Source organism: Aotus nancymaae, unplaced genomic scaffold, assembly GCF_030222135.1.
Source record: "Aotus nancymaae isolate 86718 unplaced genomic scaffold, 86718_ANA_hifiasm-v0.15.2.pri h1tg000028l, whole genome shotgun sequence".
NCBI lineage: Eukaryota > Metazoa > Chordata > Mammalia > Primates > Aotidae > Aotus > Aotus nancymaae.
Window position 1 is genome coordinate 1,710,325 of NW_026988441.1, and position 26,271 is coordinate 1,736,595.

General features: G+C 53.0%; 3 protein-coding genes across 6 annotated transcripts; 2 read left to right on the top strand and 1 right to left on the bottom strand.

The window, feature by feature from the left end:
- Nucleotides 1-3: 3 nt before the first annotated feature.
- On the top strand, nucleotides 4-9,184 carry TFPT (TCF3 fusion partner). Of its 2 annotated transcripts, none has more exons than XM_012474647.2 (6): nucleotides 4-704; nucleotides 1,315-1,573; nucleotides 5,396-5,466; nucleotides 7,934-8,003; nucleotides 8,083-8,301; nucleotides 9,035-9,184. In XM_012474647.2, the coding sequence occupies exons 2-6, from the start codon at nucleotides 1,319-1,321 to the stop codon at nucleotides 9,152-9,154; spliced, it is 735 nt and encodes a 244-aa protein (XP_012330070.1). In that variant the 5' UTR covers nucleotides 4-704; nucleotides 1,315-1,318; the 3' UTR covers nucleotides 9,155-9,184. The 2 variants fall into 2 exon arrangements, with proteins under 2 accessions (XP_012330070.1, XP_012330068.1); XM_012474645.3 differs by having other exon boundaries at nucleotides 4-460.
- Nucleotides 9,185-9,241: 57 nt separating this feature from the next.
- On the bottom strand, nucleotides 9,242-14,119 carry NDUFA3 (NADH:ubiquinone oxidoreductase subunit A3). 2 transcript variants are annotated; one of them, XM_012474649.3, is made up of 4 exons: nucleotides 12,643-14,119; nucleotides 12,343-12,417; nucleotides 9,885-9,962; nucleotides 9,242-9,437 (listed from the first exon to the last, which is right to left on the bottom strand). In XM_012474649.3, the coding sequence occupies exons 1-4, from the start codon at nucleotides 12,650-12,652 to the stop codon at nucleotides 9,301-9,303; spliced, it is 300 nt and encodes a 99-aa protein (XP_012330072.1). In that variant the 5' UTR covers nucleotides 12,653-14,119; the 3' UTR covers nucleotides 9,242-9,300. The 2 variants fall into 2 exon arrangements, with proteins under 2 accessions (XP_012330072.1, XP_012330073.1); XM_012474650.3 differs by having other exon boundaries at nucleotides 9,242-9,392; nucleotides 12,643-14,112.
- A 502-nt stretch (nucleotides 14,120-14,621) lies between these two features.
- On the top strand, nucleotides 14,622-21,742 carry OSCAR (osteoclast associated Ig-like receptor). Of its 2 annotated transcripts, XM_012474642.3 has the most exons (5): nucleotides 14,622-14,759; nucleotides 15,728-15,760; nucleotides 19,084-19,383; nucleotides 20,465-20,746; nucleotides 21,258-21,742. In XM_012474642.3, exons 1-5 carry the CDS (start codon nucleotides 14,723-14,725, stop codon nucleotides 21,392-21,394), a joined length of 789 nt encoding a protein of 262 aa, XP_012330065.2. In that variant the 5' UTR covers nucleotides 14,622-14,722; the 3' UTR covers nucleotides 21,395-21,742. The 2 variants fall into 2 exon arrangements, with proteins under 2 accessions (XP_012330065.2, XP_012330066.2); XM_012474643.3 differs by lacking the exon at nucleotides 15,728-15,760.
- Nucleotides 21,743-26,271: the final 4,529 nt, after the last annotated feature.

Sequence of the window (26,271 nt, forward strand, 5' to 3'; positions counted from 1 at the left end):
CTCCGTTCGCGACGCTCCTGGCCGCGTTTGGAACAACAACTTTATTAGCACCTGGAGCTAGGCGGAGAGAGGCGGTAAGCCGCAAGGAGAGGGGCTGATCAGACTCACGGCCCGCTGTGGACCGATCCTGCTAAGCGGTGAATCGCTGTGGCTGGACGACGGGGCATCGAGACAAGAAGAAAGACTGTGGCAACTCAGAGGACTGGTTGCGGCGTTAGATGAGAAAGCAAGGCCTTTAAGTAGGGATTCGGGGTGGACGTGGGGGTGGCCGGAAGCGAAGCCGGAAACAAGAAACTACAATTCCCACAAGGCCTAGAGCCACGTCCCGCCGTCCTCGGCCGCGAGGCCTGATAGGACAAGTAGTTTTGCGAACGGCTTAACCTAGCGATTTAAGAGGCTCGAAGTTGTGAGGCACGGGGCTCCCGGAGCTCGCGGAGATGGAATTGGAGCAGAGAGAGGGGTAAGTGGCTGAGCCCTTGTGAAAAACTGCGAATCCCAGAAGACACTGCACCTGCATTTGTGTGCAACCATATGACCTTTTACCCTGAGGGCTGATGGGGGTTGTAGTTCTTGCAGCTGCTTTACCTTAGAACCCTTTTATGGACTGAGGTCTTCACTGGTGCATCCTGAGAGAGGAGAAGGCTAGGGGTTTGTACTGCTGGATCTGAGACGAGGAGGTTGGAAGCCTGGACTACTGCGTCTGGGTGAGGGTTGGGACTTGGACTCCCTGGGTCCTTGGAGAGAAAAAGTCTGGAGGTCTGGACTCTTGGATCCTGGGAGTGGGGATCAGGGCTTGAACCCTGTGGGTGCTGGGAAGGAGGGGCTGGGGACCTGGACTCCTGGGTCTGAGGGAGGAGGGGCTGGGAACCTGGACTCCTGGGTCTGAGGGAGGAGGGGCTGGGGACCTGGACTCCTGGGTCTTCTGAGGGAGGAGGGGCTGGGGGCTGGATTCTAGGGTCTGAAGGAGGAGGGGCTGGGGTTCTTGGGTCTGAAGGAAGAGGGCTGGGGGTCTGGATTCCTGGGTCTGAGGGAGGAGGGGAGGGGCTGGGGGTCTGGACTTCCGGGTCTGAGGGAGGAGGGGAGGGGCTGGGGGCCTGGACTCCTGGGTCTGAGAGTGGAGGAGTTGGGGGCCTGGACTCCTGGGTCTGAAGGAGGAAGGGCTGGGGACCTGGACTCCTGGGTCTGAGGGAGGGGCTGGGGGCCTGGATTCTGGGATCTGAGGATGGGGGGGGTGGGGTTTGGGCTGCTGGTTCAACGGGAAGAGGGGCTGAGGGTGCAGGATCCAGGGTCCCTGAGCCTTTCCCTGCCCTTTAGGACCATGGCAGCCGTGGGCTTTGAGGAGTTCTCAGCGCCACCAGGCTCAGAGTTGGCGCTGCCTCCCCTATTTGGTGGCCACATCCTGGAGAGTGAGCTGGAGACAGAAGTGGAGTTTGTGTCAGGTGGTCTGGGTGGCTCAGGGCTCCGGGAGCGAGACGAAGAGGAAGAGGCAGCCCGGGGTCGGCGGCGGCGCCAGCGGGAATTAAATCGCAGAAAGTACCAGGCACTAGGTCGGCGCTGCCGGGAGATCGAGCAGGTAGGTGAGTGTGGATCCCCGTTTTGGGGTCCCCTGGCCTAAACTACTGCCCCTCGCCATCTCTGCCTCTCCACATGCCCAGCCTTCCTTGGCTCGCTGAATGAATCTTTCACCTATTTATTCACTCATTTAGCATCCACATGTGTCTGGCCCTGTGCCAGTCCCCGCCATCTCCTGTGGAGCTTCCCTGACAACCCAGATGGGTGCTCTAATGTCTCCCAGGGGTCTCTCAATAGGTAGCAGAGCCAGGTGAAAGTCCAGGCTCTTTGCATCTCCCATGCCCCTGCCAGGATTCACTCCTCTCGACCCATTCATTCTGAGCCTCCATCCCCACGGCTGCCACTGCAAACTCCAGTTTGTCTAGGGTGAATGACTGCATCAGCCTCCCTGCTGAGAATGAGGGATGGCCCAGGCATCGTGGCTCACGCCTGTAATCCCAGCACTTTGGGAGGCCAAGGCGTGAGAATCACCTAAGGTCAGGAGTTCCAGACCAGCCTGGCCAACATGGTGAAACCCCATCATCTCTACTAAAAATACAGAAAGTTAACCAGGTGTGGTGGTGTGCACCTGTAGTCCCAGCTACTCATGAGGCTGAGGCATAAGAATTGGTTGAACCCAGGCTGGGCGCGGTGGCTCACACCTGTAATCCCAGCACTTTGGGAGGCCTAGGCGGGTGGATCACGAGGTCAAGAGATCGAGACCATCCTGGTCAACATGGTGAAACCCCGTCTCTACTAAAAATAAAAAAAATTAGCTGGGCATGGTGGCGCGTGCCTGTAATCCCAGCTACTTAGGAGGCTGAGGCAGGAGAATTGCCTGAACCCAGGAGGCAGATGTTGCGGTGAGCCGAGATCGCGCCATTGCACTCCAGCCTGGGTAACAAGAGTGAAATTCCGTCTCAAAAAAAAAAAAAAAAAGAATTGGTTGAACCCAGGAGGTGGAGGTTGCAGTGAGCCGAGATCATGCCACAGCACTCCAGCCTGGGTGACAGAGTAAGACTCCGTCTAGAAAAAAAAAAAAAATCAATGAGGATGGAACAACATCAGGCAGGGCTCAGATCCTGGCAGGCCGGGAACACCAGGGCACGAAGTTTGGAGACTTTTTTTTTTTCCTCGAGAGTGAGGAGGAGCCATTGAAGGGTTTCAAACAGAAGAGGGACAGCATCAGGTCTGGATGCTTGAAACTCTCTGAAGACAGCTGTATTAGTTTGCTAGGACTCCCATAACGCCCCACAAACAGGGTCCCTCAAGAACAGAAATTCCTGGCCAGGTGCGATGGCTCACACCTGTAATCCCAGCAATTTGGAAGGCCGAGGTGGATGGATCACCTGAGGTCAGGAGTTTGAGACCAGCCTGACCAACATGGTGAAACCCATTTCTACTAAAAATACAAAATTAGCAGGGCATGGTGGTGGGCGCCTGTAATCCCAGCTACTCAGGAGGCTGAGGCAAGAGAATCGCTGGAACCTGGTGGTGGACGTTGCGGTGAGCGAAGATCAAGCCACTGCACTCCAGCCTGGGCGACAAGAGTGAAACTCCATCTCAAAAAAAGAGAAAGGAACAAATTCCTAAGTTCTGGAGGCTGGAAGTCCAGGGCGAGGTGTCGGCGGGCTTGTGAGTCTGTTCCAGGCCTCTCCCCTGGCCGCTGGAGGTTGCTGGCAGTTGTTGGCACATAGAAACCTCAGCCTGATCTCCACCCTCATCTTCGTACTGCTGCTCCCTCTGCGTATGTCCGCGTGTCCCAGTTTCCTGTTTATAAGGACTCCAGTCATACTGGATTAGGGCCCACCCACTGGCTTCATTTTAACTTGATTACTTTTGTGACAACCCTGTCTCTAAACAAGGTCAGATTCTGAGGTACTGGGGGTTATGGCCTTAACACCCCTTTTAGGGGGACATAATTCAACTTTTTTTTTTTTTTTTTGAGATGGAGTCTCGTCTGGGGAGGCCCAGGCTGGAGTGCAGTGGTGTCATCTCGGCTCACTGTAACCTCCACCTCCTGGGTTCAGGTGATTCTCCCGCCTCAGCCTCCCGAGTAGCTGGAACTACAGGTGTGTGCCACCACACCCAGCTAATTTTTGTATTTTTAGTAGAGACGGGGTTTCACCATGTTGGTCAGGCTGGTTTTGAACTCCTGACCTCAGGTGATCCACCCGCCTCAGCCTCCCAACGTGCTGGGACTACAGGTGTGAGCCACTGCGCCTGGCCTTCAGCTTTTTTTTCTCCTCTTTGTTGAGGCAGCGTCTCACTTTGTCACCAAAGCTGGAGTGCAGTGGCGCAGTCTCAGCTTATTGCAGCCTCAACCTCCCAGGTTCAAGCAATCCTCCAGCCTCAGCCCCCAAAATAGCTGGGACTACAGGCACACCACACCTGGCTAACGTTTGTACTTTTTGTAGAGATGGGGGTTCGCCATGTTGCCCAGGTTGGTCTTGAATTCCTCACCTCAAGTGATCCCCCTGCCTTGGCCTCCCCAAATACTAGGATTACAGGCATGAGCCACTGCGCATGGCCTCAACTCAGTGACGGCACTGGGGAGTTCTGTAAGGAGGGAGGCTGGGGCATATTCCACTCTGTTTAACAGATGAACACCCAGGCCCAAAGGGACTCAACGGAGCCTCTGCTCTTAATCCAGCCCCCAGGAATAGATCCTGTTATTACTCCTATTTACAAGCAGAGAAAATTAAGGCTCAGAGAGGTTAGGTAACGCACCCAAGCACAGAGCTCAGCAGTGGCAGACCTGAGACTCTTTGTGAGATGGGGTCTCGCTCTGTTGCCCAGGCTGGAGTGCAGTGGTGTGATTGTGGCTCACTGCAGCCTCCACCTCCTGGACTCCAGCAATCTTCCTGTCTTAGCCTCCAGCCTCCCAAGAAGCTGGGACTACAGCCACCATGCCCAGCTACTTTTTTTCTTTTTTTTGTAGTCATGGGGTCTCACTCTGTTGCCCAGGCTGGTGTCAAACCCCTGGCCTCAAGTGATCCATCTGCCTTGGCCTCTCAAAGTGCTGGGATTATAGGCATGAGCCACCATGCCAAGCCAGAGCCAAGATTTGAACTCAGGTGTTTTTCTCTTTTTTTTTTTTTTTGAGACAGAGTTTCATTCTTGTTGCCCAGGCTGGAGTGCAATGGCACGATCTCAGCTCACTGCAACCTCCACCTCCCGGGTTCAAGCGATTCTCCTGCCTCAGTATCCCGAGTAGCTGGGATTACAGGCATGCACCACCACGCCCAGCTAATTTTGTATTTTTAGTAGATAGGAGGTTTCGCCATGTTGGTCAGGCTGGTTTTGAACTCCTGATCTCAGGTGATCCACCCGCCTAGGCCTCCCAAAGTGTTGGGATTACAGGCGTGAGCCACTGCGCCCAGCTAATTTTGTATTTTTAGTAGATACGAGGTTTCACCATGTTGGTCAGGCTGGTTTTGAACTCCTGAACTCAGGTGATCCACCCGCCTAGGACTCCCAAAGTGCTGGGACTACAGGCGTGAGCCACTGCGCCTGGCCTGGTATGTTTCGACTTAATGGGAGGTTTGGGCTCCCTGAGCAGGTAACAGTTGGCCTAAGACTTGAGGGAGTGGGGAGTGAGCTGCGCCAATGGCTGGGTCAAGGGTCCACGTAGAGGAACAGCATGTGGAAGGCCCCACAGGAGGGCACACGGGACCCTGTGTGCTGAGAGGGGAGTGGGAGGGATGGGAAGGTGGAAGTGCCTCGGCCACAGGAGGGCCTTTGTCCAGTCTCCCCCAAGCTTAGCACATGCTCCATTACACATCCGTTGAATGAATGAATGGGAGGAGTGGGATCCAGCTCATGCGAGTTTCCCACCCCACAGGTGAACGAGCGGGTCCTGAACAGGCTCCATCAAGTGCAGAGGATCACTCGGAGGCTGCAGCAGGAGCGGAGGTAACCCCTTCTGTGCCCCGCCTGGGCCCGTGAGCTTCGCTCCCAGACACTCCCACCCCCTCCCCCACTCCCACGACCGCCCAACCCTCACAAGCCACAAGGAAGAGAGCCTGGAGATGAGGGCCTGGGGCTGAGGCAAGCAGGGAGGAAGAGTGGAATTCGGTCTTGGAGGGAGGAGTGCTGAGCACTGGGACTGAGGGAGGGCCGGGTAGAGTGGGCTGCTCCCCATTACCTCTACCCCTAGAATATACCCACGTCTCCTCACTCCTCTGCTGCCACCAACCTGGGCCTGGGGACACAGCCTCTCGCTTGGATCACTGCTCTCTGCCTCCCTACCTCTCCCTTAGCCCAAGTCTCCTCTTAAAACAGCCAGGGCAAGCCCCACCTTTTCCTCTTTGTACCTGTAGCCAAGTTTTTTTTTTTTCTTTTTTTTGATACAGAGTTTCACTTTGTAGACAGGCTGGAGTGCTGTGACGTGATCTCAGCTCACTGCAACCTTCGCACCTCCCGGGTTCAAGTGATTCTTCTGCCTCAGCCTCCCAAATAGCTGGGATTACAGGTGTGCACCACCACGCCCGGCTAATTTTTGTATTTTTAACAGACAGGGTTTCACCTTGTTGGCCAGGCTGGTCTCGAACTTCTGACCTAGGTGATCCACCCACCTCGTCCTCCCAAAGTGCTGGGACTACAGGCGTGAGCCACTGCGCCCTGCCTTAGCCAAGGTTTTTCAGGTCAGGAGTTTATGAAAGGGATCAGTGGGTGCAGTTTATAGAAGGGATCGGTGGCTTTTTGGGTGCAGAGTTAAGAAAGCCTGCGTGCATGCAAAACCTCCCTGAATAATTTTGCACAGCTAAGTGAGAATCAGGCTTCTCGCACTATTGGCCTGAAGCCCAGCCCCGTGGTTCTGCAAGCGTGGCCTGTGGACTGGCAACATCAGGGCCACCTGGGAACTTGGTGCAAATGCAAGTTCTCCGGCCCCGCCAGTCCTTCTGAAATATCAGACATACCAGGCCCCTCCTCCACCCCTCCGAGGTGGCTCTCAGCTGACTCAGAGTAAAGGTGAACATCCTGCAGCAGAGCAGGCCCTGGCTCAGAGCGCCCCTCACACCTGCCTGCCTGCCTGCTGCACTAGAAACCAGGCGCTCCCTCGGCCCTGCCACTCCTGCATCTGCTTGTGAGGCCTCTGCCACCAGCTTTTGAAGTTCTAATCCCAGTATCATCCACCTCCTTCCCACTTTCTGGTCCGTTGTGTTTTGTTGGCTTGTTCATTGTCTACGCTGTGACCCTGAGTTCCATCGGCAACAGGGGCCTTTGTTTTGTCCCCTGATGTGCCCTCAGCACAGCCCCCAGAACAGCACTGACAGCAGAGCGGGCCCTCAGGGCATGTGTAAAGAACAAGATCAGCCTAAAAAGCATCCTGGCCGGGTGTGGTGGCTCACGCCTGTAATCCAGCACTTTGGGAGGCTGAGGCAGGTGGATCACCTGAGGTCAGGAGTTCAAGAGCAGACTGGCCAACATGGGGAGGAAACCCCGTCTCTACTAAAAACACAAACATCAGCTAGGCAGGCACCTGTTATCCCAGCTACTTGGGAGGCTGAGGCAGGACAATCGCTTCAACCCGGGAGGCAGAGGTTATGGTGAGCCAAGATCGCGCCACTGCACTATAGTCTGGGAGACAGAACGAGACTTCCTCTCAAAAACAACAAAAAACTTTCTGCCCAGGCGCTGGTGCAGAGGAACCATTCCATCAATTAGAACTTTAAAAAGAAGGAACTCTGGAGGCAGGGACTGGGGAAATGAGAGAAGCCAGTGTTGATAAAAGGCAAGGTCATCAGTAGAAGTGGTCTGCACTCCCCTCTCTCACTTTTTAGTTATCAACAAAAATTCTAACTCAGAGCCGGGCGTGGTGGCTCACGCCTATAATCCCGGCACTTTAGGAGGCTGAGGGTGGATCACAAGATCAGGAGATTGAGACCAGCTTGATCAACACGGTGAAACCCTGTCTCTACTAAAAATACAAAAATTAGCTGGGCATGGTGGCACGTGCCTGTAATCCCAGCTACTCAGGAGGCTGAGGCAGGATAATTGCCTGAACCCAGGAGGCGGAAGTTGCGGTGAACTGAGATCATGCCACTGCACTCCAGCTTGGGCAACAGAGCAAGGCTCTATCTCAAAAAAAAAAAAAAAAAAATTCTACCTCACATATGAACGTGTCCTGGGTGCCGATATCACATTAGGTACTTTACGGAAATCCTCAGTGTCACTGTCAGTATCACCACGCAGCGCCCGGCGCAGTCAAGGCCATCATCCCGTTTGCAGAGCAGGAAACTCAGCCAGAGCTCAGGACCTCCTGGGTCCAGGACAGCTGTGGCTTGGAGTGGAGCGGGAGCTGAGCTCTATCCTGCGGCCCTTCTTCCCCAGCTGCTAGGAGATTAACTCATTCTATCGGTGGCTTCTCCCTGAGCAGGTTCCTCATGAGAGTGCTGGACTCCTACGGGGATGACTACCGCGCCGGCCAGTTCACCATCGTGCTGGAGGTGAGTGCTGGGCCTCCAGGAGGGTCAGGAACTGGGAGCCCGGGACACACCATCACCTCCCCCCGCTCCTCCCTGCCAGGATGAGGGCAGCCAGGGCGCAGATGCCCCCACCCCAGGCAATGCTGAGAATGAGCCTCCAGAGAAAGAGGCACTGTCCCCGCCGAGAAGGACTCCTGCACCCCTAGAACCTGGCAGCCCAGTCCCCGTCGAGGGGCCCAGTGGGCGGAAGAGGAGGCGAGTGCCACGGGATGGACGTCGAGCAGGAACTGCGCTGACTCCAGAGCTGGCACCAGTGCAGGTGAGGAAGCGGGGAAACTCAAGGGGAGGGACTGGGGCTGGGCAGAGTCAAGTTCAGGGCTCCTGGGGCCTGGGGAGGTTGGAGAAAGGAGGTGAAACAGGAAGTGTTGGAAGCCTAGGATCAGGCAGGGAGGTAGCTGGAAAAAGTGGGGCAAAGGCTGCGTAGAAAAGGAGGCAAAGTTGGAAAGGGAAGGAGAAGACCTGGAGAAGCCTGGGAGGAGAGGAGAGGGAAGGATCAAAGAGAGGGTGGAAGAGAGGCCCAGCGAAGGGAGGAAAGTCGGAAGAGCATCTGGACCCAGGAACACTGGGATTGCCTCTGAGGTATAAGGAGGAAGCTGACCAGCCTGGCAAGACTAGAGCCGTGAGGATGGCCAGGTGCAGTGGCTCAGGCCTGTAATCCCAGCACTCTGGGAGGCCCAGGTGGGAGGTTCACTTGAGGCCAGGAGTTGAGACCTCCCTGAGCAACATACTGAGACCTCATCTCTACCAAAAAAAAAAAAAGGCTTGGTTGGCCTGTGCCTGTAGTCCCAGCTACTTGGGAGGCTAAGGTGGGAGGATCACTTGAGCCTGAGAGGCAGAGCCTGCAGTAAACTATGATGGCACCACTGCACTCCAGCCTGGGCAACAGAGTGAGGGCCTGTCTCTTTAAAAATCAAAACAAAACGAAACAAAAACAGTGAAGCTGATCGGATTTCCTAGATTCCCAGCTGACTAAACTTCATTATCTCCTGCAGATTAAGGTCGAGGAAGACTTTGGCTTTGAAGCAGACGAGGCCCTGGATTCCAGTTGGGTTTCTCAGGGTCCAGACAAACTGTTGCCCTACCCGACCCTAGCTAGCCCACCCTCTGACTGACCCATGCCCAGTAAACTGACCCCACACTCACCCTGGCCACCGTCTCCTGTTCCCACTTCTGATCACACACATGCTCACATTCTGGGCTTGGTTTTCACATTTTTATTGGGAGCCGAGAGAGGGCCCGCCTTGGTCAGTGGAGGTGCTCACAGGTTCTTCAGCCACTCCAGGCTGGGCCCCTGGGGGTCCTGGGGGTGGCTGGGTATGTCGGGCATGTTCCCATCATCGCGGACAGGCACTGTGGGACAGGAGGGGGCCACTGAGACCAGCATGTCTCCAGAGCCTGGAGAGAAGAGCTGTCTGTCGCTTTATATCCAGAGGGAAAGGGAGACGCCAGGGGGTGAGAGGAGGGTAAGGATCAGAGAATCTGTGATGCAGAAGAGGCAGGGAGATACAGAGACCGAGAGACATGGAAAACCGGAGAGACAGAGAGAGACCCCCAAAAGAGATGGGGAAACAGGACAGAAACCTGTAAAGATGCAGACCGAGAAAACACCACAGATAGCAACCCAGAGAGGGACAGAAATCCGGAAAGTAATAGACACTGGAAGCACAAACACAGAATAGTGTATGAATTATATCTCAGTTCTTAAAAAGGTGAGCAGGGGGAGTACAGGCAGCACTGCTGAATGTCTGACCCCTGCTTAGGAAAAACCTGCCCATAATGGCCCCAGCCCCAGCACAGGGCGGCGGGGCCCATCCCAGCGATCCCTGCAGGGCCCCCACTTACCTGGGTAGTTGTAGGGCGTGGCCTTGTTGATCATGACAGAGTACTTGAAATAGGGGCTGATTGGGGGCAGAATTATAGCTGTGGAAAGACACAGGTGTGAGGCCCAGGGGAAGGCAGCTCTCTGAGGAGAGGGGAAGAGAGGCTGAGCCTTGGCAAAGGGAAGGTAAAGTGCAAAGGGGGAGGGCCAGCACCTCCAGGAAGATCCTTGGTACCTTGGGATCCCTATTCTAGACAGGAAGGTTTAAAACTCTTTTTTAAGGGGTTAAATGGAGGTAGGGGTGGGAGCCCAACACAGATACATGGGGCCTAGAAGAGGGAGCAGTGGGGTTGGTCATGGAATGAGTGCATTAGCGTTCATCATGGAGCATCCTGGGGGTGGTGTCACAGGACTGTTCCTTAGAAATCAAGATTGTTACAAACGGCTGGACGCGGTGGCTCACGCCTGTAATCCCAGCGCTTTGAGAGCCCAAGGTGGGCAGATCACCTGAGGTCAGGAGTTTGAGACTAGGCTGACCAACATGGTGAATGAAACCCCATCTCTACTAAAAACATAAAAATTAGCTGCATGTGGTGGTGGCGCCTATAATCCCAGCTACTCAGGAGGCTGAGGCAGGAGACCCTTGAGCCTGGGAGGTTGAGGCTGCAGTCGGCCCAGATCGTGCCACTGCACTCCAGCCTGGGTGCCAGAGAGATTCCATCTCAAAAAAAAAAAAAAGACTGTTTCAAACTGAAGGAGAAAGGGTTGCACAGACAACAGTCACTGAGGAGTCACAGTCCACCTCAGTGGGAGCCGAGTCCTGGGGGATGGGGCGCAGTACATAAAAGGAATGTTCTAGGCCCGCAATGTCTGACAGATGCTAAGTGCCAGGTATATAATTTTGTATCCTCTAGGTAACCACAGTAAAAATAAAAGATACAGATGAAATAAATTTTAAGAAACATACTTAATTTGGTACATCCAAAAGGTCACTTCAACATGTAATCAACAAAAGATTATTGGTAGTTTACACACTTTTTTTGAGACATTGTCTCCCTCTATTGTCCAGGCTGGAGTGCAGTGGTGCAATCTCAGCGCACTGCAACCTCAGCCTCCTGGGTTCAAGCCATTCTCCTGCCTCAGCCTCCCAAGTAGCTGGGACTGCAGGCATGCGCCACCACACCTGGCTACTTTTTAAATATTTTTAGTAGAGACGGGGTTTCACCATATTGGTAAGGCTGGTCTCGAACTACTGACCTCAGGCGATCCACCTGCCTCGGCCTCCCAAAGTGCTGGGATTACAGGCGTGAGCCACTGTACCTGGCCCACACTTTCTTATATTAAGTTTTTGAAATCCAGTGTATTTTATACCACCTCAATTCATACCAGCCCCACTTCACGTGGTCAGTGGGGCCAGGTGTGGCTGGTGGCTGCCAGTTGCCATATTGAACAAATGTTCAGAACCTTAGTGCGTGGCTGATGGACCAGCAGTACTGACAAGACCTGGGAAGCTCTTCAAAAATGCTTGAATCCCAGGCCTCACCCCAGACGTACAGTCTGGCTTGGCCCAGTGGCTCATGCCTATAATCTCAGCACTTTGGGAAAGTGGATCACTTGAGGTCAGGAGTTCCAGACCAGCCTGGCCAACATGGTGAAATCCTGTCTCTACTAAAAATACAAAAATTAGCCAGACATGGTGGTGAGTGCCTGTAATCTCACCTACTCAAAAGGCTGAGATAGGAGAATCACTTGAACCCCAAAGGCAGAGGTTGCAGTAAGCCAAGATCATGCCACTGCACTCCAGCCTGGAAGACAGACGGAGACTGCATAGCAACAAAAAAAGAAAAAAAAAAAAAATTTGATGGGCGTCTGTAATCCCAGCTACTCAGGAGGCTGAGGCAGAAAAATCCCTTGAACCCAGGAGGCGGAGGCTGCAGTGAGCCAGATGGCGTCACTGAACTTCAGCCTGAGTGACAGTAAGACTATGTCTCCAAAAAAAAAAAAAGAAAAAAACAAAAAACAAATTATTTTAACAATCCCCCGCCCCCAGCCCTACAAGGAACTCCGGTGCTAATTAAAGTGTGAATAGCACAGTTCCACAACAGAGGTTTTCAATCTGGAAAGCACATTAGGATAATAGGGGGATTTTCACAAGACGCAGATTCCCCAGCCCAACCTCCAACCAAGCCAATTCAATTCAGAATGGGAGAGGGGAGCTGAAAGGGAGGAGGAGGATCTGGACTTTATCTTTGGTGCTCAGGTGTTGATGCATGAGTAGGGTTGAGAACGTCTCATTTAGGGGGGTTAAGAGCGTGTTGGGTAGATGGAGAGGAACGCGGGGGCGATGGTGGAGAGGTTATAAAGGGTATGGGGATAGACAAGGGGACTCGAGGACGGCGATAGGGCTTTAGGGGTACAAGATGGAGCGATGTGGAGGGACAGGGGTGGATGATGCAAGTTTGCGCCTGGAGACTCACGCACCGAGGGTCCCGATGAAGAAGGACACGACCAGTACTGGCTCCTTGGCCCAAGCATTCTTGAGGAAGGCGCCGAGCCCTGGAGGAGTGGCGAGGAGGGTCACCCCTGCAAGGGGCTGCCCCCGGTGACCTCTAACCCTCTCGTGCCACCCCTGCCCTGGAGGAGCCCCCTCGTGGCTTCTGCCTCCCCCTCCAGCACGGACCCCATCGCCTCCACCACTTCCCCGCTGCACCTTAGTCCCAGGACCGCCTGGAGATTCCCGGAACTACCTGAGCCCCGCACGCCACCGGCACTTGCACTTACTCGCGGCCATCTTGGTCTCGGCGGCGGCGACAGCAGAGAAGACGCGAAGCACTCTGGAAGTTGTGGTCTCTGCGCGAGACACCGCTCCCCTGCTTGCGCGTGCGCCCTGGAGCAGAGGTGGAGGCGAAAGCCAGGACGCGGAGCACTCTGGGAGTTGTGGTCCCTCTGCGCGAGGCGCTGCGGTCAGAGTCTGCGCGTGCGCACTCACGCAGAACAAAGATGAGGCCCCGGTGGTAAAGGAAGTGGTGCCCGGAGCAAGCGCAATCCTGACTTTGCGCACCTGCGTGGGATCTCCTTATTTTAGGTTCTTATTTTTAAAACAGACATACAGATATCTTTCTATCTATCTGTCTAATTTAAAGACATGGTCTCACTCTGTCACCCAGGCTGGAGCGAGGTGGCACTATTTATTTATTTTTTTAGACAGGGTCTCGACATGTTGACCAGGCTGCTCATGAACTGGGCTCAAGCGATCCTCCCACCCCCGCCTCACAATAAGTATTTGTTTCTAGAGTTAAATTAATGAACACCACAGGTTATGACTGACCCCTCTGCTAACTTTTTCCACGGTGCCATGGGGCCATGACACAGTCACCACAGGCCCCCACCTCGCTTCTCTCTTCCCTACACTGGGCTCTGGGTCTGGCTTTCTGATGTGGCCTAATTTCCTGGGAGGGAAGAGGGTGTTTCTCAGCCTTGAAGTCGCTCCGGAATGACTAGTCCTCTTGCTGCGATCCACTTAAGGCAGAACAAAATAGTTCCCATTTTATAGTTTATGTATGAAAGCCCATTTTACAGATGAAGAAACTGAGCCCGGGAGAAAGTGAATGATTAACCTGCCCTTTGAGGCCTCAGCTCAAGATCAGCTCGTCCTGGAAGCGCTAGGTCTCATCGCAGATGGCTTAGGAGCCTTCCGCGGGCTCTCACAGTGCCCTGTAACCGCCATTATAGCTCAGATCACTGAACAAACTGACCTGGTCTGAGTCTTTCAGTTGGACTGGTAGTTGCTACTTGAGAGTAGTAACGGAGTCTGAGTCCCCTTTGTGCCCGCCAACATCGCACAGCAAGGGTCGGGCACTTAATAAGTGCTAATTTTTTATCTATCAATCTATCAATCATCTATCTATCTATCACAGTATCACAGCAAGGGCTTGGCACATAACAGGTGCTAATTTTTATGCCTGTCAATCATTTTATCAATCGATCAATCAATCACAACAAAGGCCTGCCACATAATTGGTGCTCATTTTTATCTGTCAATCAGTCACAGCAAGGGCCTGGCACTTAATAGGTGCTAATTTTTATCAATCAATCACAGCAATAGTCTGGCATATTATAGGTTCTTATTTTTAAAACAGACAGATATCTTTCTATCTGTCTGTCTGTCTATATTTAAAGACATGGTCTCACTCTATTACCCAGGCTGGAGCGATGTGGCACAATTTTTTTTTTTTTTTTTTTTTTTTTTTTTTTTTTTTTTGAGACGGAATTTCGCTCTTGTTACCCAGGCTGGAGTGCAATGGTGCGATCTCGGCTCACTGCAACCTCCGCCTCCTGGGTTCAGGCGATTCTCCTGCCTCAGCCTCCTGAGTAGCTGGGACTACAGGCACACGCCACTATGCCCAGCTAATTTTTTGTATTTTTAGTAGAGACGGGGTTTCACCATGTTGACCAGGATGGTCTCGATCTCTTGACCTCGTGATCCACCCGCCTCGGTCTCCCAAAGTGCTGGGATTACAGGCTTAAGCCACCGTGCCCGGCTTTACAATTTTTTTTTTTAGACACAGTCTCGCCATGTTGCCCAGGCTGCTCTTGAACTCCTGGGCTCAGCGATTCTCCCATCTCCGCCTCCCAATGAGTATTTGTTTCTAGAGTTAATGAACACCACAGGTTATGACTGACCCCCCTGCTAACTTTTTCCACAGTGCCATGGGGCTATGACACAGTCACCCATAGGCCCCCACCTCACTTCTCTCTTCCCTAAACTGGGCTCTGGGTCTGTCTGGCTTTCTGATGTTGCCTCATTTCCTGGGAGGGACTAGCTGAGCCCTGGCGGCAGCTGCACGGATATCTGCCCACCATGGCCCTGGTGCTGATCCTCCAGCTGCTGACCCTCTGTGAGCTGCCCCTTCCTCCTCCCTGGGTTCCTGGCTGGGGTGGGTGGCAGAGAGAGAGGCGATGGAGACCCACACGCCCTGCAGGAGGACCAGCAGCACCAGCTGGGGGTTTGGGATTCTAGGTTAAATAAAGAACAGGACTGGGGCCCAGACCCCTGGGTCCTAAAGCAAGAGAAGACAGATTCCCGAAAGAGGAAGGAGATGGGGACAGGTCTCTCTGGATCCTGAGGCAGGAGAAGGGTAGGGGACAGGGAGGACTCCTAGAATCTCACATGGGACGGGGATGGAAGCCAGGACTCCTAATTCCCTGGTGAAAGGGGGCTGGGAACAGAGCTCGTAGCTCCTGAGAGAAGAGGGAACTGGAGACTCCGATTCCTGAACCAGGAGAGGAGAAACTCTGCGATCATTGTCTCCTGAAAAGGGGGAGTTCAAGGGCCTGAACTCTTGGGTGCCCAGGCCAGGGGGGTCTGGGTCCAGACGTCTTCAGTAGCTGGGTAATGGAAGTCTGCATTTCTGCCTGAGACAGGACGAGGGAGGGATAAGATTCTTGTTTCCCAGAGGAGAGAGGAGCTGGGGACTCAGATTCCTGGGATACCAATGAGATGGGGCTGGCCACAAAAGGCTTTCAAAGGAACTAGTTGCTGGCCGCGGTGGCTCACGCTTGTAATCCCAGCACTTTGGGAGGCTGAAGTGGGTGGATCACCTGAGGCCAGGAGTTCAAGACCAGCCTGAGCAATATGGCAAAACCCTGTCTCTACTAAAAATACAAAAATTAGCTGGGCGTGGTGGCAGGCACCTGTAGTCCCAGCTACTTGGGGGGCTGAGGCAGGAGAATCACTTGAACCCGGGAGGCAGAGGTTGCAGTGAGCCGAGATTGTGCCATTGCACTCCAGCCTGGGAGACAGAATGACACTCCTTCTCAGACAAAAAAAAAAAAAGGAAGAAACTAGCCCCTCAACCTTCTACAGGGCCTGTGTGTCACACAGACAGCACTCCATCTGGTGAGTAGCCACCCCATCCACTCTCCTTTGTCACTGACACCGCTTTTCCAGCTACTCAGATTTTATTCTGGTGCCCAATCCCACCCCAGATGTCCTCCTTTTCCTCCCTCCCTCCATTCCTTCCTTCTTTCCTCATTCCCTTTAGTGGCCATTATTGGTGAGTAGTGAAGACCAGGAGCTTCAGAGGCAGAGGCTTCACTATCGTATTAATTTGCATGACCTTTAACAAGCCACAGTGTGCCAAGACTCCATTTCCTTCTCTGTAAAATGGGCCGCTGAGATATTTCATAAAATCACATGTACAAAACCCTGAGCCTGGCACACCGCAGGGCTTAGGAAACAGGATCTTGGCTGGGTGTGGTGGCTTATGCCTGTAATCCCAGCACTTTGGGAGGCCAAGACAGACAGATCACCTGAGGTCGGGAGATCCAGACCATCCTGGCCAACGTGGAGAAACCCTGTCTGTACTAAAATACTAAAATTAGCTGGGTGAGGTAACACACACCTGTAGTCCCAGCTACTTGGGACGCTGAAGCAGGGGAATCGTTTGAACCTGGGAGGTGGAGGTTGCAGTGAGCTGAGATCGAGCCACTGCATCCCAGCCTGGCAACAGAGCAAAACTTCGTCTCAAAAAATAAATAAATAAAAATTTTCAACCTGCCTGACCAACATGGTGAAAACTGTTTCTACTAAAAATACAAAATTAGCCAGGTGTGGTGGTGCACACCTGTAATCCCAGCTACTCAGGAGGCTGAGCCAAGAACATTGCTTGAACCCGGGAGGCAAAGGTTGCAGTGAGCCGAGATCATGCCATTACACGCAAGCCTGGGAAACAAGAGTAAAACTCCTTCTCAAAAAAAAAAAAAAAAATTCGATGCATCCACACACATATATATATATATATTTGCACACTACTTTTTTTTTTTTTTTGAGACGGATCTTGCTCTGTCGCCCAGGCTGGAGTGCAATGGCACAGCCTTGGCTCACTGCAACCTCTGCCTCCTGGGTTCAAGGGATTCTCCTGCCTCAGCCTCCTGAGTAGCTGGGACTACAGGCACGTACCACAATGTCTAGCTAATTTTTGTATTTTTAGTACAAACAGGGTTTCACCATGTTGGCCAGGCTGGTCTGGAACTCCTGACCTCAGGTGATCCATCTGCCTTGGCCTCCCAAAGTGCTGGGATTACAGGCATGAGCCACCATGCCCGACTCTTTTTATTTTTTTTTAGAGACAGGGTCTCATTCTGTCACCCAGGCTGGAATGCAGTGGCACGATCATAGCTTACTGCAGCTTCAAACTCCTGAGCTCAGACAATCCTCCACCTCAGCCTCCCAAAGTGCTAGAATTACAGGTGCATGCCACCATGCCTGGCTAAGGTTTTTTTTTTTTGAGAGGGTGGAGTCTCACTCTGTTGCCCATGTTGGAGAGCGGTGGTGTGCTCACTGCAACCTCCGCCTCCTGGGTTCAAGCAGTTCTCCTGCTCAGCCTCTGAAACAGGTGGGACTACAGGCATGCACCACCACAACTGGCTAATTTTTGCATTTTTAGTAGAGACAGGATTTCACCATGTTGGCCAGGGTGGTCTCGAACTCCTGACCTCAGGTGATCCACCCATCTCGGCCTCCCAAAGTGCTGGGATTACAGGTGTGCGCACTGAGCCCCGCAGCCTTCCTGTCCTCTTAATTTGTGTGATTGTGAATAAGTGATGTCTGCCAGTACTGCCATTTGTCCTCTAGTTTTGTCTTTTAGCATACACAACTTAAGAAATCTGAAGTGGTCAAATTAATGAATCTTCCACAGAACTTTTAATTTTATATTTTAGGAAGCCTTCCCTACCCCAAGACAAATCGATTTTCCTATAGTTTTTTGAATACTCTTATAATTAAAAAAATGAAACACAGGTAGGTCTTTAGTTAATCTGGAAGTTGTTTAGGGGAATGGTGTGAGGTAGGGAACCAACATTTTTTTTCTCCCTAATAGATAGCAAGTTTTGGCAACTTTTTTTTTTTTTCCCCAGAAAGAGTCTCACTCTGTTGCCCAGGCTGGAGTGCAGTGACACGATCTCAACTCACTGCAACCTCCACCTCCCGAGTTCAAGTGATTCTCCTGCCTCAGCCTCCCGAGTAGCTGGGACTATAGGCGCATGCCACCACGCCCAGCTAATTTTTCATTTTTAGTAGAGACGGGGTTTCACCATGTTGACCAGGATGGTGCTGATCTCTTGACCTCGTGATCCACCCTGCCTTGGCCTCCCATTACAGGCTTGAGCCACTCTGCCTGGCATTTTGGCCGCTCTTGAAATATTATATAGCAAATATTCTGGAAAGCTATTTAAAATTGGAGTTCTGGCTGGGTGTGGTGGCTCACATCTGTAAGCTCAGCACTTTGGGAGGCCAAGGTGGGAGGATCGCTTGAGCCCAGGAGTTCGAGACTAGTCTGGGCAACATAGCGAATGCTTGTCTCTACTACTACTAATAATACAAAAAACAGCCTGGTGTAGCAGTGTGCGCCTGTGGTCCCAGGAATTCAGGAGGCTGAGGCAGAGGATTGTTTGAGCTCAGGAGGTAAGGCTGCAGTGAGCTGAGAACACGCCACTGCACTCCTGCCTGAGCAACAGAGCAAGACCCTGTCTCAAAAAAAAATAATAAATTTAAAAAAAAAATAGTATGGGCGCAGTGGCACCAGGTTGTAATCTTAGCACTTTGAGAAGCCAAGGTGGGAGGATTGCTTGAGGCCGGTAGTTCAAGACCAACCTGGCCAATATAGGTAGACCCCCCCCCATCTCATTACTTTAAATAATAAGAATAAAATTACAGACTTCTGGGACCTGACACTTTGAAACTATGTTTACAAACTGGAGTGAAGCTGTGAAGTTTCTGTCCTGCCCCAGTGATGTGCACCTGGTTTTTTTTTTTTTTTTTGAGACGGAGTCTTGCTCTGTCACCAGGCTGGAGTGCAGTGGTGCTATCTCAGCTCACTGCAACCTCCGCCTCCCAGGTTGAAGTGATTCTCCTGCCTCAGCCTCCTGAGTAGCTGGGACTACAGACACACGCCACCACGCCCAGCTAATTTTTGTATTTTTTTAGTAGAGACGGCATTTCGCCATGTTGGCCAGGATGGTCTCGATCTCTTGACCTCGTGATCCACCTGCTCTTAACAAGCCTTGACTGTAGTCCAGTCTCTCCCTGATTTCACCAACAGGGAACTAAGGCTGAGAAAGGGGCAGTACCCGTCCAGGGTGATTTTCCTCTTTCCCCAACTTCCCTTTCATCTTCTGGGGCTCCCGGGAGGTCCGAGGACCCAGGCAGCCCCGTTTATTCAGTCCCCCCAGCTTCATACCCCAAGCCATGGCTGGGAGCTCGGCCAGCTACGGTTGTGACCCCTGGGGTCAATGTGACCTTGAGGTGCCGGGCACCCCAACCCGCCTGGAGATTTGCACTTTTCAAGTCTGGAGAGACCGATCCCCTTCTCCTCCGGGACGTGTCCTCGGAGCTGGCGGAGTTCTTCCTGGAGGAGGTGACTCCAGCCCAAGGGGGAAGTTACCACTGCTGCTATGGGAGGCCAGACTGGGGGCCGAGTGTCTGGTCCCAGCCCAGCGATGCCCTGGAACTGCTGGTGACAGGTGAGGTCCTGGGGTCGCGAAGGAGAAAGGGGGGTGGAACAAGGGAGGCAGGGGAGGGACAGAGAGATACAGGGAAAGAGAGACAGAGTGAAGCCAGCAAACTGATAGTTTCACAGACACAAGAAGAGAGAGAGATACAGTGCGGGGCCGGGGGGAGTCAGGGGGAGAGAGAGAAAGAGAGAGGGGGAGAGAGAGAAAGAGTGAGAGGGACGGAGGGACGGGAAGAGAGCAGGGGAGAGAGGGGAAAGAGAGAGAGGCAGAGATAGAGAGAAGCAGAGAGAAAGAGAGAGAGGGAGGGAGGGACGGGAAGAGAGAGAGGAGAGAGAGGTGGGGGAGATGGCGGGGAGAGAGACAGGGGAAAGAGAGAGAGGCAGAGATAGAAGCAGAGAGAAAGAGACAGAAAGCTACTCGGGAGGCTGAGGCAGCAGAATCACTTGAACCTGGGAGGCGGAGGTTGCGATGAGCCGAGATTGCGCCGTTGCACTCCAGCCTGAGCAATAAGAGCGAGACTCCGTCTCAAAAAAAAAAAAAAAAAAAAAAAAAAAGAGAGAGAGAGAGAGAGACAGAAAGAGAAAGAGAGAGGGCCGGGAACGGTGGCTCACACCTGTAATCCCAGCACTCTCGGAGGCCGAGGTGGGTGGATCACAAGGTCAGAAGTTCGAGACCATCCTGGCTAACACGGTGAAACCCCGTCTCTACTAAAAATACGAAAAAATTAGCTGGGCGTCGTGGTTCGAGCCTGTAATCCCAGCTACCCGGGAGGCTGAGGCAGGAGAACTACCTGAACCCCGGAGGCAGAGGTTGCAGTGAGCTGAGCTCGCACCACTGCACTCCAGCCTGGGCGACAGAGAGAGACTCTAGCTCAAAAGAAAAACAAAAGAGAGAGAGAGACAGAGACAGAGGCAGAGAGAGAGCGAGAAAGAGACAGAGGCAGAGAGAGAGAGAGACAGAGGCAGAGGCAGAAGGAGAAAGAAAGAAAAAGACAGAGAGAGACGGGCGGGGAGAGACAAGCAAAGAGAAGGAGCCAGGCAGAGCGCGCGCTCCTGGAAAGGCGCCCACGCGGCCCGCCTCCCGCCCGCAGAGGAGCTGCCGCGCCCGTCGTTGGTGGCGCTGCCCGGGTCGGTGGTGGCTCCCGGCGGCCGCGTGACCCTGCGCTGCGCGGGCGCCCTGCGGAACATGAGCTTCGTGCTGTACCGCGTGGGCGTGGCGGCCCCGCTGCAGTACCGCGACTCCGCGCAGCCCTGGGCCGACTTCCCGCTGCTGGGCGCCCGCGCCCCCGGCACCTACAGCTGCTACTACCACACGCCCTCCGCGCCCTACGTGCTGTCCCAGCGCAGCCCGGTGCTGACCGTCCGCTCCGAAGGTGAGGGCCCTGCGGCCCGCCGCCTCCCTCAGACCCACAAATGCAGGCCCCAGCCCTCCTCCCTCGGACCCAGGAGTCCAGGCCTCAGCCCTCCTCCCTCAGACCCAGGAGTCCAGGCCCCCAGCCCCTCCTCCCTCGGACCCAGGAGTCCAGGCCCCCAGCCCCTCCTCCCTCAGACCCAGGAGTCCAGGCCCCAGCCCTCCTCCCTCAGACCCAGGAGTCCAGGCCCCCAGCCCCTCCTCCCTCGGACCCAGGAGTCCAGGCCCCCAGCCCCTCCTCCTTCGGACCCAGGAGTCCAGGCCCCAGCCCTCCTCCCTCGGACCCAGGAGTCCAGGCCCCCAGCCCCTCCTCCCTCAGACCCACTAGTTGAAGCCTCCATCAACTCCCCCTCAACTTTCAGACTGGGGAGTCAGGTCCCTAAGTCCACCCCAGGGGCAGGAAACCTGGAGTTCAGGGCCCAGACTTCTGGGTCCAAGCGCTGACAGCCCCTCTCCCCCGGCTCGGCCCGCAGACTCCAGCTCCTCCGACTACACGAGGGAGAACCTGGTGCGCCTGGGGCTGGCCGGTCTGGTCCTCATCTCCCTGGGCGCGCTGGTCACTTTTGACTGTCGCAGCCAGAACCACCCTCCTGCTGGCGTCCGCCCCTGAGCCCCAGGGTCACTGCAACCCCAGAAGACTTCCAACCTGAGTGGCAGAGAAGCTGGGACCCTGGGCTGGACTGTCCTTTCCTGTGGGAGATGGGTCAGCGTCGGGGGAGAAACTGCAGGGAAAGGAGCCGGCCTTCGGCAAGGTGGGAATGCTCGGCACAGCTTGGAAGAGTTGAAGGCAGCTGTTCTCAGCCTGAGGCAGAGGGCCAGGAGTCTGCGCAAGAGCGAAGGGGAAGTTATCTCCATCAGGCTCGTTTGTCTCAACTTGTCCAGAAACTGCCCTTTCCCACCGCCCCCACCCAGCCTGTGAAGTCCCTGAAAGGGGAACAATAAATGTTAATTATCCGCAGATTGTGTTTGCTCCAGGCTTTCGGCATTGCGCCACGAGCAAGCGGCTCCTGCTTTTCGGGGCGGGGCAGTCCCAGCTGCTCTTGCACTGCATACCTGTGTCTGAGTACTCATTTCATCTGTCGAGGGACAGACCCGCACTCTCCCGCAGCCGCGCGGCCCTGCTGGCTGAGCCCGGCGGAACCATCCTTCAACCACCCACCCCCCTGCATTTGCCCTGCGCTGTGGCTTCTTTCCGGGCCTTTCCCGAGGAGCAGCTGAGCGGAAGACACGATCAGTGGTTACGGCTTCCGAGCCAGGAGACTCGGGTTCGAATCCCAGCGCAGCCATCTACTCCGTGGCGCATTCGGAAAGTGCACTTCCCCAACTGTCTCTTGCCTTGACGGTAACATGGACGCACTGATAAAACCTACTTCATAGAATTGTTGTAGGATTCAGTGGGTAATACACATCAAACACTTAAAACAGTAACTGGCTTGCAGTAAATTCTCAGTCAATGTTAGCTATCCTATTTTTACCAGACTCAGCGCTGAAAGGAAGGTCTCACCTTTTTATAATCAAGCACAACTTTTTTTTTTTTTTTTTTTTTTTTTGAGAGAAAGTCTCACTCTGTCCCCCAGGCTGGAGTGCAGTGGTTCAATCTTGGCTCACTGCAACCTCTGCTTCCTGGGTTCAAGCGATTCTCCTGCCTCAGTCTCCTGAGTAGCTGGGACTACAGGTGTGTGCCACCATGCCCAGCTAATTTTTGTATTTTCAGTAGAGGTGGAGTTTTGCCATGTTGACCAGGGTGGTCTTGAACTCCTGACCTCAAGTGATCACCCGCCTTGGCCTCCCAAAGTTCTGGGATTACAGCCATGAGCCACCGCACCCCTCCCTCCCTTTCTCTTCTTTTCTTTTCTTTTTGTGAGATGAGCCTTACTCTCTTGCCCAGGCTAGACTTCAGTGGCATGATCAAGGCTCACTGCCGCATCCACCTCCCAGCTTAAGTGATCTCCCCACCTCAGCCTTCCAAGTAGCAAGAACCACAGGTGCCGGCCACCATACCTGGCTGATTTGTTTTTACATTTTTTTTTGTAGAAACAAGGTCTCTCTATGTTGCCCAGGCTGATTTCCAACTCCTGAGGTCAGGTGATCCTCCTGCCTCCGCCTCCCGAAGTGTGGGGATCATAGGTGTGAGCCACCCACGCAGGCTCCTTCCTCCTGTCTCGACTTGCGCCCTAATTTTGGCAGAGCACACACGTTCTACTTTTGTTGTTTTTCAACTTGTCCTTCCCCTATGCCCACTTTATGGAGAAGAGAGTGACTTCCAGTGCTTGGACAGCCCAGCTGCGCCATGCTGGGCAAACTGGAGCGGTGTGCAGACCCTTCTGAGTTTTCATCCGAGAAAGGGAAATCCAAAAATATCTACCTTGTCAGTCCTCGAGATAAATAAATGAGGCAACTTGTCCCCAACACATGAAGAAATGTTAGGAAACCTTAGATCAGAGGCTTTAACTCCTCTGACCCCAACCCCTCCTCTTTTTTTGTTTTTGAGATGGAGTTTCGCTCTTGTTGCCCAGGCTGGAGTGCAATAGCGCGATCTCAGCTCACTGCAGTCTGCCTCCCGAGTTCAAGGATTCTCCATCTCAGCCTCCCACGTAGCTGGGATTACAGGCATTCGCCACCACACCTGGCTATTTTTTTGTATTTTTATTAGAGATGGGGTTTCGTTATGTTGGCCAGGCAGGTCTCCAACTCCTAACTGTAAGGCCGGTGCCTCCTTGGGAGCCGAATGGACATGCCCTTCTCTCTTCGTGCCTAAAAACTACGTCATCATACTGAGCACATTGCTCAGCATTTGCCCTCTCCACGCAGGCTCCCCTTGCCCATGTCCGCATTCCAATCTCAGTCCTGCACCTGCCATAAATTTTGAAAAGGGCCTGCCAAGAACCTGCCCTATGGTAGCTCCCCCCGTATGTCCTCGGCCAGCCCCTCGTCCGTGCTCACTCCCTTCATACCCAATGGAAATGCCCCCGCTTTGTTCACCTCGCCCGTCCCCAGTCTTTTAATACCCAATAGAACTACCTTGTCTTTGTTTCCCCCGTAGTCAATCAGCTACCTCTATTCCCTATAAAACCCCACGCCGCAAGAAGAGAAGCGCGACTTCTCTGGCCCCTTCTCGGACCATAGAACCTCGCCCGGGAGCCGAATAAATTGGCTTTTAATTTCCTCACTCCGGTCTCTGTTTCCTCATTAAACTCGGAGGGAAAGTCTAACACTAACCTCAAGTGATCCACTTGCCTTGGCCTCCCAAAGTGCTGGGATTACAGGCGTGAGCCACCTCACTCAATCCTATTTTATTTTTGAGATAGAGTCTTGCTCTGTCACCCAGGCTGGAGTACAGTGGTGCAATCTCGGCTCATTGCAACCTGCACCTCCCAGATTTAAGCAATTCTCCTGCCCCAGCTTCCTGAGTATTTGGAACTACAGGTGCGTGCCACCACACTCAGCTAACGTTTTGTATCTTTAGTAGAGATGAGGTTTCACCATGTTTGCCAGGCTGGTCTCGAACTCCTGACCTCAGGTGATCCTCCTGCCTTGGCCTCCCAAAGTGCTGGGATTACAGGCATGAGCCACCGTGCCTGGCCAGTTGAGAGGAGAATTAAACAGATATGGTCCTGGCCCTCATGGAGATTAGAGTCTACCAGAAGTTTTCTGGAAAAGTCTTAGATTGAACATCCTTTTTTATGCCTAACCTCCCTCAACATGCATTCAGTATTAAATAATTTGTGCAGGAGGTGGGTTTTATGAACAAAGAATGAAAACGAAAAAAGAAAAAGGAATAAAAAATGTGTAATACCAGGCACTGTGGCTCATGCCTGTAATCTTAGCACTTTGGGATACCAACGTGGGTGGATCACAAGGTCAGGACTTTGAGACCAGCCTGGTGGATATAGTGAAATCCCATCTCTACTAAGAATGAAAAAATTAGCCTGGTGTGGTGGTACATGCCTGTAATCCCAACTATTCGGGAGACTGAGGCAGGAGAATCGCTTCAACCTGGGAGGTGGACGTTGCAGTGAGCCGAGATCGCAGCACTGGGCTCCAGCCTGGGCAACAAGAGCAAACCTCCATCTCAAAAAAAAGTTTAATGATTTTTCTTCTCTCTTGGGGAAACTATGGAAAGATGTTCAGTCTGAACAGGACCCCTCTGAAGAGGGTGTGTCCACTGCTTATTTTAAATAGCTGTGCAAAGTTAGTGCCACCACAAGGGGGCAGCCCTGCGCTGGCACTCTGGAAATCTGGTACTTACCCATCCATGCAATCAGAGGCTTGAACCACAGCTAGGCTGAGTCTTGGCAGGACTCTTCTGGTCCTCCCGGCACATAAGAAGATTGGGGGGTGTGGAGGAGCTGCTTCGAGGCCATCTCTCTTTTACCTCCTGCGATACTGTGATTATAGTAAGAAATACGTGTTTGGTCTTCAGCTCTGGTGCCAAAGACCGCCTTCTCACCCCATCACTCTGGAAATTCCAAAAATCCTTGGTGAGAAGGGTGTCTTTTGTTATTCCCAGCACTTTGGGAGGCTGAGGCAGGTGGATAACTTGAGGTCAGGAGTTTGAGACCAGCCTGGCCAACATGGTGAAAATCCATCTGTGCTAAAAGTACAAAAACTAGCCAGGCGGAATTACTAGCCTGTAATTCCAGGTACTTGGCGGGGCTGGGGCAGGAGAATCATTTGAACCCGGGAGGCAGAGACTGCAGTGAGTTGAGATCACACCACTGCACTCCAGCCTGGGTGAGACCCTGTCTAAAAAAAAAAAAAAACCAAAAACCAAAAAACAAAACAGAATGTGGTTTGATAAGGTCATAAACTGAAATATTCAAAAGACTCTAAATGTGTTTTATATCTTGTGTAGTATAGAGATCTATGGATATTTAGCACAGCGACCAGTGTTCCATTCTCTGGTTCTATAAATCTGTCCTTTGAAGTGTAATTTGCACAAAATAACCTGTAGGAGTCCAAAGACATTAGAAATTATTGCCAGTATTGCAATCATTATTTTGAAGGAGAAACCTTGGTGCCATTTGGTGGTCTTACTTAATATTTTGTTGCCCTAGTAACAGTCTTATGATTGACGTCTGAATTTCTAAGCAGAATAAATGCTTGTAAAAACAATTCTGTTAAATCAGAAGCTATGCATTGGTGTGTCTCAGTCTGTATTCTGTTGCTTAGAACAGAACACTTGAAACTGGATAACTTAAGAAAGAAAAGGAATTTGTTTCTTGTCGTTATGGAGGCTGGGAAGTCCAAGATGGAGGGGTCGCCGTCTGCTGAGGGCTTTCTTGCTGTTGAGGACTCTCTGGAGGGCCCCGAGGTGGCACAGGGTATCACAGGGCAAAGGGGCTGAGCGTACTACTCAGGTCCCTCTTCCTCTTCTGATAAAGCCACCGGTCTCACTCCCAGGGTAAGCCATTAATTCATTAACTCATTAATTCACGAATGGATTAATTCATTCGTAAGGAAAGAGTCCTCATGACCCAATCACCT